General features: G+C 41.1%; 1 protein-coding gene and 1 long non-coding RNA gene across 2 annotated transcripts in view; both read right to left on the reverse strand.

The window, feature by feature from the left end:
• The window catches only part of LOC107388451 (cyclin-dependent kinase 17), a 44,653-nt gene that overhangs the window by 8,599 nt on the left and 19,923 nt on the right, over nt 1–16,131 (reverse strand). The window contains exons 3-5 of the mRNA XM_015963991.3: nt 6,126–6,284; nt 5,553–5,686; nt 1,905–2,030 (exon numbers count right to left, since the gene is read on the reverse strand). Coding sequence (XP_015819477.1) covers nt 1,905–2,030; nt 5,553–5,686; nt 6,126–6,284 — 419 coding nt within the window. The remainder of the gene's footprint in view (nt 1–1,904; nt 2,031–5,552; nt 5,687–6,125; nt 6,285–16,131) is intronic.
• On the reverse strand, nt 13,114–14,268 carry LOC129153656 (uncharacterized). The gene is made up of 2 exons (XR_008559632.2): nt 14,090–14,268; nt 13,114–13,360 (listed from the first exon to the last, which is right to left on the reverse strand). It is a non-coding gene; the product is annotated as an uncharacterized lncRNA (long non-coding RNA).

Genomic DNA, 16,131 nt, shown 5'->3' on the forward strand with positions numbered 1-16,131 from the left:
GTTCATATTAAAGCAACACTAAAGAGTTTTTAACACTTTAAGCTACTGCTTTCAAACTGGGTTCATTAACTGAGCCATTAACGTGAGCAACTTCTCATTGGACAGCACTTTGTAGCCCTTTGCTGACCAGAAACCATACTTAACAGTTTTGTGGTTCAGGCACAGACACCAGTGGGAGCTCTCTCAATAATAGCTGTTTACTGTGTCGGTAGCTCATATAAATGGTAAATGGTAAATGGCCTGTATTTGATATAGCGCCTTCTAGAGTCCTGAAACCCCCCAAGGCGCTTTACAACACAACCAGTCATTCACCCATTCACACACACATTCACACACTGGTGGGGATGAGCTACAATGTAGCCACAGCTGCCCTGGGGCGCACTGACAGAGGCGAGGCTGCCGAGCACTGGCGCCACCGGTCCCTCCGACCACCACCAGCAGGCAACGTGGGTTAAGTGTCTTGCCCAAGGACACAACGACAGCGACAGACTGAGCGGGGCTCGAACCTGCAACCTTCCGATTACGGGGCGAGCACTTAACTCCTGTGCCACCGTCGCCCCATATAAAGGCTAGCAGTTAGCTTTTCAGTTCTCTGACCTTCAGTTAAAAAAGCACAAGACTTTTGTTTTGTTGTTGGCATCATAACGGAGTCTGGAAGTAAGAGTAATGTTGTCGGTGGTAAAGCAAAGACGTAAAATCTGAGAGAACAATGCCATGGACTACACTTGTTTGAGGGAGCTAAAGGAGGCTACAAAACCACAGACTGATGGTGACCTGGCTTTGTTGCTACTGGACTTGTAAGTACTAATATTTTAATTTGTAGCTTATTTAGTGTCCGTTGGATTACTTTAGCATTAGCTCATTTTTAACTCTAGCTACTGCAGGCAGCAACATGGATATTTATGACAGTTGTAATTCCTCTTTAAACCAGTAGGGGGAGAAGCGAGAAACTTAAGTGTTGATTTAAAGTTGTCTCAGCAATTTCAGATTCAACCTGTCTGCACGAGCGACTCGGTCTCGTGACCGGACAGATTTGTCTGAAACAAATACAAATGTGCGTTCACTTCCAGCAACTATTTATGTGAGAAACACTAAGCAAAGTACAGCATCGTTAAAGCATCTGAAACTGTTCTCACGCTGAATTTTCTTTTATAATCCCGGCTCTTATCCCAGCAGATTTTTCTGAGGTAAATCTCCTTGCTTAGCGTTTTAACGAGTGAGAAAATCTTGGGATGCAGCCCTTTTACTGACGCTTAATTCAATGAGAGTCCTCCAAACAAAGAAGCTCCAACAAGGACTTATTGACTGGGATGCCTTAGATCACTGCTCGTGATTGATTTATAAGTTGGCAAATGTTTTGCTGTCGATCCATTTATTATTCTGCCGTGTTTAAGCAGCATTTGTTCTTTTAGTTGCTTGTGCGTTGGGAAAATATGTCATGAAACATTGAGCAGATTTTAATGAAGGTTTTCATTAGATACAACAGCTTTCTGGATGTGTATCACAGCTTAAAAACTATTTAAAAAAACACAAAAAATGGCTCCAAATCAGTCGCTTTTACAGACTTTGAGCTAAAATTGGGTATTAGATGAAAATTATTCATAGCCATGTGATAAAGCAGCATGAAACAGGCCTTTAATGTATTGAGTGTAATTCCAGTAGAGCAAAATTAAGAAGCTGATTTCACTTTTTAATTTCAACTGTATCTGGTTTAGTTGGTTGCTGCCTCTTTTCAGGTTAAAACTCTCAAACCTCCATAAGTTAAAACCCATAATATCACATTACTGTAATCCTCCCACAGGAAATGTCCCTTCTGTTCATTTATGCCACATTAGCTGTCCTCTCATCAATCTTTTTCTCTCTAATCTAATCAGATCCCATCCATCACTACTCCTCTTACTCACCAGCGATGCTCTGCGGGAGCGTCGGCTCAGCGGCTGGTCGAAGGGGGGGCTGCTCAGCTGCAGCTTCTGTAGGTAACCGTCAGGTATCCGGATGTCGGCCGGCAGGGACAGACGTTTGTTCAGGTCCTGCGTGCAAACGCGCAACACAAACCCTGTCACAGCTGCAGTAATGAGGAAAATAAATAAAACTGAAGACCAACAGAACCTTTGACAAACTGCCGTCTCTGATCAGAGAACGTTGTGGATTTGTGTATTATTAAACAAACACAAAGGAACATCTGGATTCCTCCCATCGTGCATCTCTGTTAATCCTAAGGTCTCATTAAACATTTACACCTTTTCCTTCTGAACCAACACACAGATTTGCAACTTTTAACGTTATTTCACGTTTCAACAGATTCAGCAGATTAATCTATAACCAGAGGTGCTGAGGTAAACTCAGGATTCAGATGCTGCTGATCAACAGAACACCAAAGAATTATGAAGGACGAATGATCAATGCAATTTCAAAAATGTTGTTTAAAATACTTTTTGTTCAGCTATTAATTAATTTTATAGACTATATTAATATTTATATGTTATTTTCCTTATTATTTTTGCTCTTGTTTAGTAAAACAATGTTTAAAAAATTATTTACAGGCTCAAAAATTGAGCGCTTGTTCTTATAAAAACATGAAAATTAATTTTTGGAAACTAATAGACATTTTCTAGGATTCTCTAGTTGTTCTGTAACCACTGACTTCTGGCAAATTATTTAATAGTCACATAAACACCAGATGCTAGGTGTAGTCACAGCTGATATGTTTGTATGATAGAGACATTAATCCCAGCTCTGTTGTCCCGTTCGTTCTCTTTGCACAGCCAGAACTGGTGATTTATTCTCAGATTGAGAGATGTCGTCCATCCCCTGACCATTGCCCTCGGACCACCCTCCTCCAGTCGTCCAATCGACTCTTTCTAATCTGTTACAACAGAGGTCCATCTGGACCGTATTACGCTAATCCTTGTGATGTAATCCCAAAACAGTCCTGCTTCCTCTGCAGTGAGAGCAACGCGCTCCACCACCTGACCAATGGGATGGACGATCTCACTCCTCCTGCCACTTCCTGTCTTAACACCTGTTTCTCTGAGTTTCGCAGCAGCATGAAAGAAACAAAGATGGCCACACGATTTCACAGCTGGATCACCTCAGAAAGAGAGAGCCACGAGTCGATCCAGCTGCACGGTTCACACCGAAGAAACTGTGTGTCAAAATTGCAATCATACAAATCACTCACAGGAAATATCACACACGCATGCACACACACACAACAGGAGGTGATGTGTCTTGTTTGTCAGGGTATCTGCAGGTTTAAGGGAGCCAAATTTAAGACTTTTTAAGACCTTTTTAAGGCCTCTTTGACCAAATTTAAGCTATTTTTTAAATTAAATTTAAGCTATAATTTCCAGCTATTGCCTGGGGCCGGTGCTAACCACGTCGTGAACGTGGGATTAGCCATCCAGTTACCATTAAATTTGCACTTCCCCATGGCGCAAGCTCCCACTAGCTTAACCAGCTAATGTGCTCATCTAAAAATAGCCCCCTTTCACAACCAACTGAATGTGTACGGTTCCGCTTACGCCAACATCGTACACAAAAAATGCTGAACGCTAACTAGAAATTCACGAAAATTTTTATAGAAATAAAATAATCTTGTTTATTGGGTCTTTGGTAATTTAAGACCTTTGGAAACAGGATTTAAGGATTATTTGTCATTTTTAAGGATTTTCAAGGCCTTAAATTTGGAAAAGCTAATTTAAGACTTTTTAAGACTTTTTAAGGACCCGCGGATACCCTGGTTTGTGTGTGGGCAGCTAAAACAGGTGGTTCTTCTGCACACGAATCAGAGTTCAAGAAACAAATGATTCACAAACATTTATTTGACTTTAACTTCCACATCAAAATCTAGCTCAATATCTGTAACACAAACTTTGTTGTGGCCTTGCTTGTGTTGCTGAAGGTCAGCGGATAGTGGCTTGGATCACGCTAATTCCAATGGTTAATCAGTTGTTGACGTTGATGGTTAATTCTGAAAGTGTAGTTTATATCCATCCATCGAATAATGAAATAATTTCTAACGAACACACTCAGAAACACGCAAAAACCGTATTTCCTGCCTTTTATCTTACGGCAGCGGACAATAAGTCATAAACACAAATCATAAATGTGTTTCACCTATGCACAACATAAAATATGAGTTATTTCCTTCCCTTTTCTTTATTTCACTTTTTCTTTAACAGTTTTTACTTGATAGTTAAGGATTTTAATCATCACATGCCATTATGTTTATTTCCCGCCTTCACAATTTAATGAGTACAACCTGAAGTCCATCTCAGACCACTAAGCTGTTCATTACAGCAAACCTACATGTGTGTGTGTGTGTGTGTGTGTGTGGTGGTGGTGGTGGTGGTGGAGGGGGGGGTCTTAATGGGCTAAGTGATGCTAATGGGATTTAAAGGAGGAACAAATGGCACAGATCAGGGTCAGGACAGCTGGTTGTTGACTTACTCAAGATAAACCAAATTACCTTTACCTCTTTAGTGCAGCAATCCAGAGTCTACCCCTTTTTAGGAATTATGTATGATTTTTTTTTTTAAGAAATCCATGAAAGTGATAGTCCTACCATGTCTTTTTGTCTTGAGTCCCCCCATCCAGTTGAAGCGTCGCTCAGCAAAAGCCAATGGCGTTAAACATCTGTTTACTACCAGGACGTACCTAGACTGATGCTGTTGTGGTGAATTTGCAATAATGCTAGGTTTTGAATCCAAACACGGTCACTCTCCCATCCCCTCAGCTGTTCTGCTCTCTAAATATGTATTGCAGAGTGGGTTATCCATGATTCATGCAACAGGAAGTAGCTTCTGCACATCAACAAACCCTGCAGAACAGGAGAAACTACTCGGTTTATCAGGTAATTAGAGCTGGCCGAGGTAATGCCCCTACATGTACATAATCTGCATAACGGTGTTTAGCTGGAACTTCTAGGAAAAGGCTTAACCCTTCAAATACGGCAGAATAAAGGAGGCATTCACACAGTGCATTTGGTGTGTGTAAGTGTAGTCAAAATGTTAGCTATACTGCACTGATTCAATGTAGAGTAACTAAATTCCTGTAAGAGTGGCTTTATTCATCGAGGACACAAAAGCTTTCATTTGGAAACAGCTTAGACTAAAATAAACAAAAGAAAATACCTGAGGAAGAATTACACTAAAAAAGCAAAGTGATCTACTAGTTCTACATTATGTTGCTATTAAAATGATGTTTAAATGTGTGGAAATAGTCAAATCTTTTCATTTCTGCTCAGAGGAACAATGAGTGGAAGCATTTGTGGTTCTGCTAAGATGACGTGAGAGGTCCGAGGCCTCATGTGTGCTCACAATGAGAAAATGCCCACGCCGAGTCACAGGATGGAGCGCAGACTCTTCTGAATGCAGCGCAACCTCTGAATGAATGAGTGATTCAGCCAGACAACAGATGATTGAATGAGTTTGAAGAGACACACATCAGGGTTCTTTCAGGAGGAGGTGACTCATACAAAATCAAATGATTTAATAAAGCAAAAGGCTCCACAAGGATGCCAACAGCAAAGCAACTGAAGCAGAACTCACCTCCGCAGAGATGCGTCTGTTCCCTTTGTTCCTCAGACAAACGCCCGTAGGCGACTGCACCTCGTCAGAGGACGTACCCGACGCCTGGTCGCTCTCCCCGTCTGACCCCATCTTCATATTCTCGTGGACGATATCTGAGGATGAGGAAGGGCAGAGATAAACAAGTCTGTAGGAGTTCTTTTGGTGACTTTATGAGCGGACCAAGCTCCGGCGTGAATCAAGTCAGGGACACAGAAGAAGTAAATAAAGTTTAAAGACTGACAGTTTTCTTTTCAGGCCAGTGACTCAGAGCCTTATGAGGAAAACGCATATTTTTACCCGAGCCTGAGCGATGTCAGACATCATCATCTGGACACCGTTCCTGTAGCAAAGTGCTGACAATATTGTGGTTCAACCAAATAAATTAAGACTTAAATATGTAACTCAAGGATGTTTGAGGGTTTCTAATGTTTACCGTCAGATTCAGTCAGTTTGAGATCAACTCCGATGTTGACGGGAAACACAAGTTTTGCCTTTAAAGGCAGCAGAAATGCAAACTTTAAATGTGAGCATGTGCAATGTGATGCATCTCACCAAGGCGACTGCTGTTTCGAGGCATCAGCGAGCCCAGACCTCCTCCGATGACGCTCTGCGGCCGTCGTATCGGAGGCTTTTTAAAAGATCCTGTGTACTGGTGAAGGAAAGAGTGGACACTGTGGGCTGAAGGAGGACGGCCATTCTTCACGATGGGCTCTGCAGAAGACCAACATCCACTTAAGACTGAAATAAACCATCCGCTATGGCTCTTGTGTCAAAAGAGATGAGTTTTACAAACACAGAATCCCTCACTACAGGACATCCTTTATCATCGGTGAGAGTAAATTAGGTCAGAAACAAAGAAAAGGACACTTTCGTTGTTAAATCTTGTAAAAAAACTCTTAAATGATTTTGTAAATATCTGTCCACTTCAGAGACAAGTACTGATTTCATCCACAAAATACGTTTTTAAAGTGTTTAAAAAGCCACAGAAGATTTAGTTTTCACTTTCAACAGATTTTTTTTAACAAACAACTAAGAGGTAAGCTATTTCATCTTTTTCTTCTTTACTTAGTTTTTTCGAGACTGAACCTAAAGGGGAAAAAATGTTTTTAAATCCAGGCTTCTGACTAAAAATGTATAATAAGAAAACTTTACATTTAATGTTTGGGAGTAACTATTAACGCAAGTCAGATACAATAAAGTACATTAGCCAAAAAACACCAACCGTAAATGCAGAAGATCTGTATGACTACACTTTTAGTTACTATTTCTATCAAGGCCTAAACGTTTGTCAGCCGATGTCCAGGAGAACTATGCATCTGATTTCTTTCAAAGTAAAGGACAGATGCTAAATCCTGGAAAACCACGCCATGCTGATGACCTCTAGGTCGTCACAAGCTAAAGATGCAAATGCACAAACATTTTCTTTTTGGAAAAATGTCTGATAAAAACTGCAAAAACTCCTGATAAATAAAAGAAAAGTCCCTGTGTTGGACCAAACGTAGGCCGAGGTTCAGAAACAAACACTTACGTAAACAAACAGATGTTCTAATATGAGTTGAGTGTTGGAGCTGATCATCACTGTTTTATTATCCTTTGTCCTGCAGCAATAAAACCACTAGGTCACAGTGTTTTTGCTACTCTAACTTATTAGCAGCACATTAGCAGGCTGAGGTTTGAACTTCCCAACGCGTTGACAAACACCAGACTGTAAACAATGGCCACTATTACACAAGCTGCAACACTTAATCTGTTATAGATTAGCATTGTGACGCTAAAAAACCAATCAAACTGTTCCGTGAACAAACGGATGCATCTTTTTATTTATTTATTTATTTTTTAAATCTTTTATTTTCATTTATTGACATTAAAATAAAAATACAATCAGAACTAAATTGCTGCAAGCCAAAATGAAAAAGGGGACAGAAAGAAGAAAAACTTATGTTGTCTGCCCCTTTTAACTAAAATAGCATTAATACAAATGAAATAATCATATGATTCTTAAGGAAATTGAACAATATAGTTCCTGGACTTGTTGGCCGACAAAATCTCAACCCATGAATTTGAGAAAAAAATAGAAAAAGAAAACAATTTACACAGAAAGAAGCATTAAGTTACAGATCTATATACATACATATATACACATACAAGCACATACTAGGTTAATATTTTGTTCCTTTAATCCCCCCCACCCCCCTCCCCTCACACATTTATGTAACGGATCTACATAAGTTAATCGTTTTATTTTTTATCTCTTTTTTGAAAGTCAATATTGTTTTTGCACTCTTGAGTTCAGTATTCAATTTATTCCACAATTTAACTCCATATATGGAGACACAATGTTCCTTTACGAGTATCCGATGTCTAGGTATGTTAAATAATTCATGTCCCTTTAAATCATATTTACTATGTCTTTTTGAAAATCGTTTAATTAATCCTGCAGGTACGTTCCTTTTGTTTGCATTATACATAAATTTTAAAATAATGTAGTCCACCAGATCATAGAATTTTAGTGTTTTTAATTTAATAAATAATGGATTGGACGGATCTCTGTAGTTGCTCCTTGTGATTATTCATATTGCATCTTTAAATTCAGTGCAAGAAAAAAAATCTTTCAGAGAAAAGAAATAATAGCAACGGAAAAGGAGAACGTTCAGACGCTGTTCAAACCACTCAACAATGTGAAAAGTTTATCACACTGGTGTGGTTTGAAATAATCCAACCTTAAACTGCTTTTTCTAATAATAATCACAGAAATCCCACCGTTCTGGGCACTTGTATTAATAAACATAGACAAAGCCGAGGGGGGTGGTGTGATCTGTTCTCTCCACGTGTTTCTCCTGTGATCTGAACTATAAAATATAAAAAGCAGAAACATAAGTAAACACATCTGTATTCTGTTGTTCAGGCTGGTACAAAACAGGTCTGCTGACTAACGGGAGTGTTTTCTCCAACAGGGCTGAAAGATTTATTAGGTATAAAACAACACCCAGTTAAACAGCAGCTCTGCCACCGAGGAGATCACGGAGCTACAGAGAGCGGGTGGGCCAAGTTTGGACCAGAGGAGGGGTTAGCATCAGGCTCTGGAGAGGATATGGTCCTATCAGAGGGCCGAGTTATGGATTACACAGATTAGTGTGTGTCTCTGTCAAAGCAGGGTCAGAGGGAAAGATGTTTTTATGTGTTTATGGTGGACGGATTTGTCTGGTTTCCAGTTTTCAGCATTAGCAGATCCCCAGAGTGTTTTTGACATAAATCTTGATGCTAAAATAAAACTAAAATGAGGCTCAAAAGTGCCATGGCTGTTTGGTTTGAGTTATGAAATCAGATTTCCGAAATAGTCCGATTAATCCCTTGTTTCAAAAACTTTTTGTCCCACCACAAAATCAAATTAGGGTTTTTTCTTCCATCTTGTACCACTGCTGAGCACACAGTGGCTTTTTATAAGCCATTCCTAGAATTTGCATGACTATAGGAAAACATACAGCCGTGTAATTTCAAAGTCCTTATGTCAACTCCTCTCTATGGCCGAGCAGCTGGGCCTAGTTCTAGGGTTACATAAGCAGATCAGAACCAGAACGCTCTCCCCAACCGTTCAGTTCTAACCAAATCTCATCTGGTCTCTGCCCTGCTGGCTGCTAAACAGCCTGTTATGTCCTCGCATGTCTCACACACACAGCAAGACCCCCCTCCCTCCAGCAAGCACATAACACTGCGACCAAACTCTGCATTTATCACAACACAAAAGGATCGTTACAAAGCTCAGTTGGTTCTCAGAAGGAGGAGGCGGTGCGGTGAGAGGAGAAAGGATGGGGGAGCTCAGATGTTCTCACAAGGTAGAGGAGGACGATGGAGGGAGGGACAAGGGGGTCAAAGCTGAAGACAAACAGCTGAGACATGAATAAAGATGCTTGGCTGGTTTCTCCAAGTTATCTCAATTGCCGTGGCAATGTCATGGAAACTCTAGAGGGTTTCCAGACCCTGGGCGCCATGGCAACAGCGTGGCAGCAAACCCAGGCGTGCCCCCTCTCTTGCGCCTAGCAGATTAGGTAAATCCAAACAGAGATGGGTGCAGCGGTGACACCCTTCATCAGGATCCACACCAACAGTCAAACGTGTCAGTGTCAAACCCACCAGAACAAAGTATCTACAGAGAAGTAAAGAAAGATGGACGTCTGACAGGCTGACCTCAAGCAACAACCGGTTGTTTATTTTATGTTCTCTTTGTTTATAAAATTTTTAAGACAAAAGAAGTTCAATGAGTAACAGACTAGAAATAAGAACAGAAAACCCTTTGCTGTTGACAAGGACTAAAGAGGAAGTCTAAAGTGGTGTTGCTGACTGAAATCTAAAGAAAACACCTGGTGGTGGTGCATTCTTACTCGGTTTAGTAAACAATTAGAGTGGTGCCAATAATTATGTTTGTGTTTCACTTTCGGTTTTATTTCCACATAAAGTTTAACCGCCACTAAACAGCTTGAAATAAAAACAACAAAACATTGTTTATGATAGGTTTACATGTATAGACATAAAATCTAAACATACAGCTACAGCCAACAAGGAAGGAATACAGTGATCCCTCGTTTATCGCGGTAGATGCGTTCCAGACCTGGCCGCGATAGGTGAAAATCCGCGAAGTAGGGACTCCCAGCATGCCCCTCGCGGGGATTCCCTCCACGTCGCACCTACGTCACAAACCGCGGCTATAAACGGAAGTCGCCTTTCCAGCTCACCACTCAGTCATCGTTTCTTCAGATTCATGATCAGAGTTTCCAACCTACCAATCAATCCAACGAACTGTCAGCTCATAGTAAGTTATCTTACTTACTTCTGGAAAGCCCGGCATTTCCGTGTCACTTCGTTGACGCTCGAACGCTCGGGGGTTTCCTAGATTACAGGTGCTGGCCAGTAAATTAGAATATCATCAAAAGGTTGAAAATATTTCAGTAATTCCATTCAAAACGTGAAACTTGTACATTATATTCATGCAATGCACACAGACCAATGTATTTCCAATGTTCATTACATTTAAATTTGATATTCATAAGTGACAACTAATGAAAACTCCAAATTTGGTATCTCAAAAAATTAGAATATTCTGAAAAGGCTGAATATAGAAGACACCTGCTGCCACTCTAATCAGCTGATTTACTCAAAACACCTGCAAAGGCCTTTAAAAGGTCCCTCAGTCTTGTTTTGAAGGCACCACAATCATGGGGAAGACTTCTGACTTAACAGCTGTCCAAAAGACAATCATTGACACCTTGCACAAGGAGGGCAAGACACAAAAGGTGATTGCTAAAGAAGCTGGCTGTTCGCAGAGCTCTGTGTCCAAGCACATTAACAGACAGGCGAAGGGACGGAAAAAATGTGGTAGAAAAAAGTGTACAAGCTCTAGGGATAACCGCACCCTGCAGAGAATTGTGACGACAAACCCATTCAAAAATGTGGGGGAGATCCACAAAGAGTGGACTGCAGCTGGAGTCAGCGCTTCAAGAACCACCACGAGGAGACTCATGAAAGACATGGGATTCAGGTGTCGCATTCCGTGTGTCAAGCCACTCTTGAACATGAAACAGCGCAAGAAGCGTCTCGCCTGGGCCAAGGACAAAAAGGACTGGACTGATGCTGAGTGGTCCAAAGTTATGTTTTCTGATGAAAGCAAGTTCTGCATTTCCTTTGGAAATCAAGGACCCAGAGTCTGGAGGAAGAGCGGAGAAGCACAGAATCCACGTTGCATGAGGTCCAGTGTAAAGTTTCCACCGTCAGTGATGGTGTGGGGTGCCATGTCATCTGCCGGTGTTGGCCCACTCTGTTTCCTGAGGTCCAGGGTCAATGCAGCCGTCTACCAGGAAGTTTTAGAGCACTTCATGCTTCCTGCTGCTGACCAACTTTATGGGGATGCAGACTTCACCTTTCAACAGGACTTGGCACCTGCACACAGTGCCAAAACCACCAGCACCTGGTTCAAGGACCATGGTATCCCTGTCCTTGATTGGCCAGCAAACTCGCCTGACCTTAACCCCATAGAAAATCTATGGGGTATTGTGAAGCGGAGGATGCAATACGCTAGACCCAACAATGCAGAGGAGCTGAAGACGACTATCAGAGCAACCTGGGCTCTCATAACACCTGAGCAGTGCCACAGACTGATCGAGTCCATGCCACGCCGCATTCCTGCAGTTATTGAGGCAAAAGGAGCCCCGACTAAGTATTGAGTGCTATACATGCACATTCTTTTCATGTTCATTCTTTTCAGTTGGCCAACATTAGAGAAACAAACATTTTTTCATTGGCCTTTAGAATATTTTAATTTTCTGAGATACCAGATTTGATGTTTTCATTGGTTGTCACCTATAAATATCAAAATTAAACGTAATAAACATCGGAAATACATTGGTCTGTGTGCATTGCATGAATATAATGTACAAGTTTCACGTTTTGAATGGAATTACTGAAATATTTTCAACCTTTTGATGATATTCTAATTTACTGGCCAGCACCTGTAATCGTGAGCCGGCGTTTCACCGACGCTATCACTTCCGCGTCTGTGAAACCACGCTCCCTACAAGCTCAACTCCCGAATCCAGCCGACCAGTCTGACATACAGTACTATATTGAATTATCGTATGATCACATTCTCTTTTTGTGGGTAAAACTCAAGAAAAAAAATTTTTTTACTTGGTTTTTTTATAGTTTTATTACAAAAAGTGCATTTTATGATGAAATTGATGAAAATAAACAGGAATTTCTTGACATTTCGCATAGAAAAATACCGCGAATCGGCGAATTTCTCTTGAATAAGGCTCCAAAAAAAATCCGCGAAGTCGTGAATCCGCGATAAACGAACCGCGAAGTAGCGAGGGATCACTGTACTTCAGTGGACAAAGACTACACTATATACCAGTGGTCCGCAAATGGCGGCCCGCTAGCCCTCTCTTTGTGGCCCCCAAACCCCGCGCGCACCCCCCACCCCCACCCCCGACGGCCGACTGGGAGGTGTAGGATAGAGCTGAGAAAAATAATCAAATAATCGATGCATCGGGATGCGGACATAAACGATTCCGCATCGTAGGAGCGTACGCCATAATCGATTATAGTGGAATGTAGTTTTGTTTTTTTAACGGCGGCACCAGCGCAGCATCCAAATCTGTCAGAGTGAGCGTCCTCCACATTTACCAAGTGGTTCCGCCTTAATGTGGTACTGCAGGGCTGAGCGCTGGATTTGTAACCTGAGACCAAACCGAAACTGAATCAGCCCGACTGGTTCTGTTGGATTTGGGCGGTGAATTATGTTAATTGAGCGGGTTGTCATGCGGCGCGCTCCGCTCGCTCGATCTGCAACTGAGAGAGAGAGACACTGTCTGCTCACACAAGAGAGAGGATCGGAGGACTAGGGCTGCAACTAACGATTATTTTCATAATCGATTAATCTGTCGATTATTTTTTCGATTAATCGATTAATCGGTTTGTTATTGTTTAGCTATTTAACCTATACAAGTGATAGATGCATTTCAGTTAAGAACAAAAAAACATAAGAGAATTGTGCAGTTGACTGCAATCTATTTTATTGCACATGAACACAGTCAGCAGTATAAAATGAGCTAAACAGTGCAAAATATCAGTCCAGAATAATTTTTAGCATTAGCTGGAAGCCTGCTCCTTCCACCATGGATAGTGGCCTCATTTCTTTTACCAGCATGTTTAGAATAGAGTTTGTAAGTGGTATGAATTGCTGGGGGGTGAGTGTCTTCTTCCCCATGTAGTTGTCCATCGTTGCTTGTTTTTTTCTGCATAAGAAACACAAATAGACTGAAATAAGTACACATATAAAATAAAGCAGCACACACACTACAACACTAAATCAATATTATATTATTTGAATTAATTAACAATATACAGTGATCATTTATTTTGAGGGTTACGTTCTACAAAATAGCCCGCAACAGGAGATATTCAGAAAAAAAGTAAAACATTTTTACTATTAAAAAGCTCTAAGTAAGAAGCTCATGAGGTTTTTACTTTGAGTCGGGAGTGTTTAAATTAGCCAGAGAAATGTGAAAAATGTTTATTTTGTGTAATACTGTTTAAGAAACATGATAAAAATGTGTTGTGAGGCGTTTTACAGCGTTAGATAGTAAAACAGCCTTTTAATAGTAAAAAAATGACTTTTTCTGAATTTCTCCTGTATTTAAAAATTGAAAGTGTACAACTATGCCGCGTTATATTCACCTGGACACAGCTTGTCTGTATATTTTTCTCCGCGGAGTTGTCCTTTTTTGAATGAGGAACATAGTTATGGGTTTGTGCCGTTTTTCTCTTAACGAGAACATTCTTATAAACAGACGTGCTAAATTTGGCAAGCGCATGATACACAACACGGAGGAGATTCATGATTGCATCTAGTCAATCAGAAGTAGAACACCGCAGACTGACGCGGCAAAAAAACATGTTTAACATCCACTATAACGAACTCAGCTAAAACACTAAGTCCAGCTTGTTTATTTTCTGTTACTTACCGGGCTGGCTCTTCCAAATGACGGCTCACTTGACCGCGGTGCTCTTCCTCTGCTGCATCAGCCCCCACATGCTTTCGTCTCAAATGTGCTCCCATACTCGTGAGGTTTTTGTCCGGGGTTTCTCTTCAGTTTTGTCGCTTCTATTTTTCTTCCGTATTTCCTCTTGTTCCGCCATTTTCTCACAGCAAGATGAGCGTCAGTAACGTGATACGTCATGAAAACCGAGGGCACCCATTGGCTCATTTCTTCTTCTACGGCTCCACTGGTAGATCAGTGGCTCATTACTGCCACACACTGGCGGCAAATTTAACAGCTTGTAACCGATGTCAGATTGTGGTAAAAAATAGACTTTATGCGGTAAAATATGATTATTAAACAACTAATCGATGACTAAAAAAGTTGTTAACTATTTTAATAATCGATTATAATCGATTAAATCGATTAGTTGTTTCAGCTCTACGGAGGACGCTCCTTCAGACCGATGCTCCAAACACGCATTATTATTTTCATAATTTAATTATTATTTCTCCTGGAAGCGCTCAGTCAGACTGCTTGTTGTAATGTAGGGAGATCCGGTCTTGAGGAGGGGGCAGGGTCAATGACGGCGGCTGCAGCGTAATCATCCGTCTCTTTTATTTAGGGACACAGAGAAGTTAAAAGGAGAGAGAAATAGAAGATAGAAGTTCTTGTTCCACTTTATTCTTTTGTTTCATGATGATAAACTGATGTTAAATTCAGCTTAAAGAGAAACTGGGAGGAAGCTTTGGTTCATTTTAAGTTACAGGAGATCTTGTTTCCTATCTGCTCCTCCAGAGAAAGCATGGACATGAGGGTTACATGATGAGGGTCACACAGGACAGGTTAGTGCAGTCACACAGCCGAGCTGGAGGGGCACAGATGTTGTCCTTTATATTGCAAGCTTGTGTGCATTTGGGGAGTAAATTTTTTAGCTCTACCTGCCACCTGGCGAGTAAATGTTTGCACCAAATTAGTTATGTTTATCAGTCATCCTCCATGGATGTCTGATACTCCTCCCGCCTGCATGCAACGTACACAAACGTACGCGAAACGTGAATGCCGCATCCAACGTCATTTCCACCTATCCCATTCAATCAGTTTATCAAGTTAGCGGTTAGCTTCGTGTTAAAACTAGCGGTGAAATGTGGCGGTTTTTAACTGGAGTCAGCCAGCCTTCCAAAAGAAAACTTGTCGAACTGGAAGAAAAACCACCAGGACCAGTGGCAACCAGAAGATTTTGTGAAAAGTGGCGAACTGGAGATGGCGGAGTCGTGAGACAGGCTACATTATGATGGCCACGTAGCGTTGCTGCCTTTCACAGACAACTGTCCCTCGGCATTCTTCAAATATCCAAAAAATGCCCGTACTTCCGACTTTGTCTTCTTTGAGGGATAATAAATGTCCCAAGTGCTGCCGTCTCCTCCTGCCATTATTTCAGCTTTAGCTTAAAGAACGTTTTGGTTGTAAACAACAAAGTGCGCATGTGCCGCCGGCAACTTCAGATGATACGGTGGCTGGTAAGGGTCACCGCGCCTACACCGCAGCCACGGTAATCCACCGAGATAATATTTTTTTTTTTTAAAACAAGACGGTTATCATTATTGTCAACTTTTTTACCGGGGTTTACCGCTACACCGGTTACCGTGACAACCCTAGCCCTGACACACTTTCAGATATTCTCATGGTGCAGCTGTGTTCTCCAGAGATCAAGGACTATGACCCAAATGAGGCTGTAATGCTTTGGCACAAAGACGGTGTCAGAGGCAGGAGGCCAGACTACATGGACAGAGAAAACAAGGAGTCTGACTAGATTTCAATGAAAGAGTTCATAAAAACATCTCTAAAAATAAATAAATAGTAAAAATGACAAAAGAGTTGTTTTTCTTATTAATTGATGTTTTAATTATTTTGTCACTCTGTTTGGAATCAACATAATATAGAATAACATGCTTTAGGTAGATCTAAATCATTTAGAATTTTGGCCGTTAAAAATATGCTTGGCCGGTAGATTTTCATCATCTACC

This window comes from Nothobranchius furzeri, chromosome 4 (assembly GCF_043380555.1).
Source record: "Nothobranchius furzeri strain GRZ-AD chromosome 4, NfurGRZ-RIMD1, whole genome shotgun sequence".
In the NCBI taxonomy this organism is placed as follows: domain Eukaryota; kingdom Metazoa; phylum Chordata; class Actinopteri; order Cyprinodontiformes; family Nothobranchiidae; genus Nothobranchius; species Nothobranchius furzeri.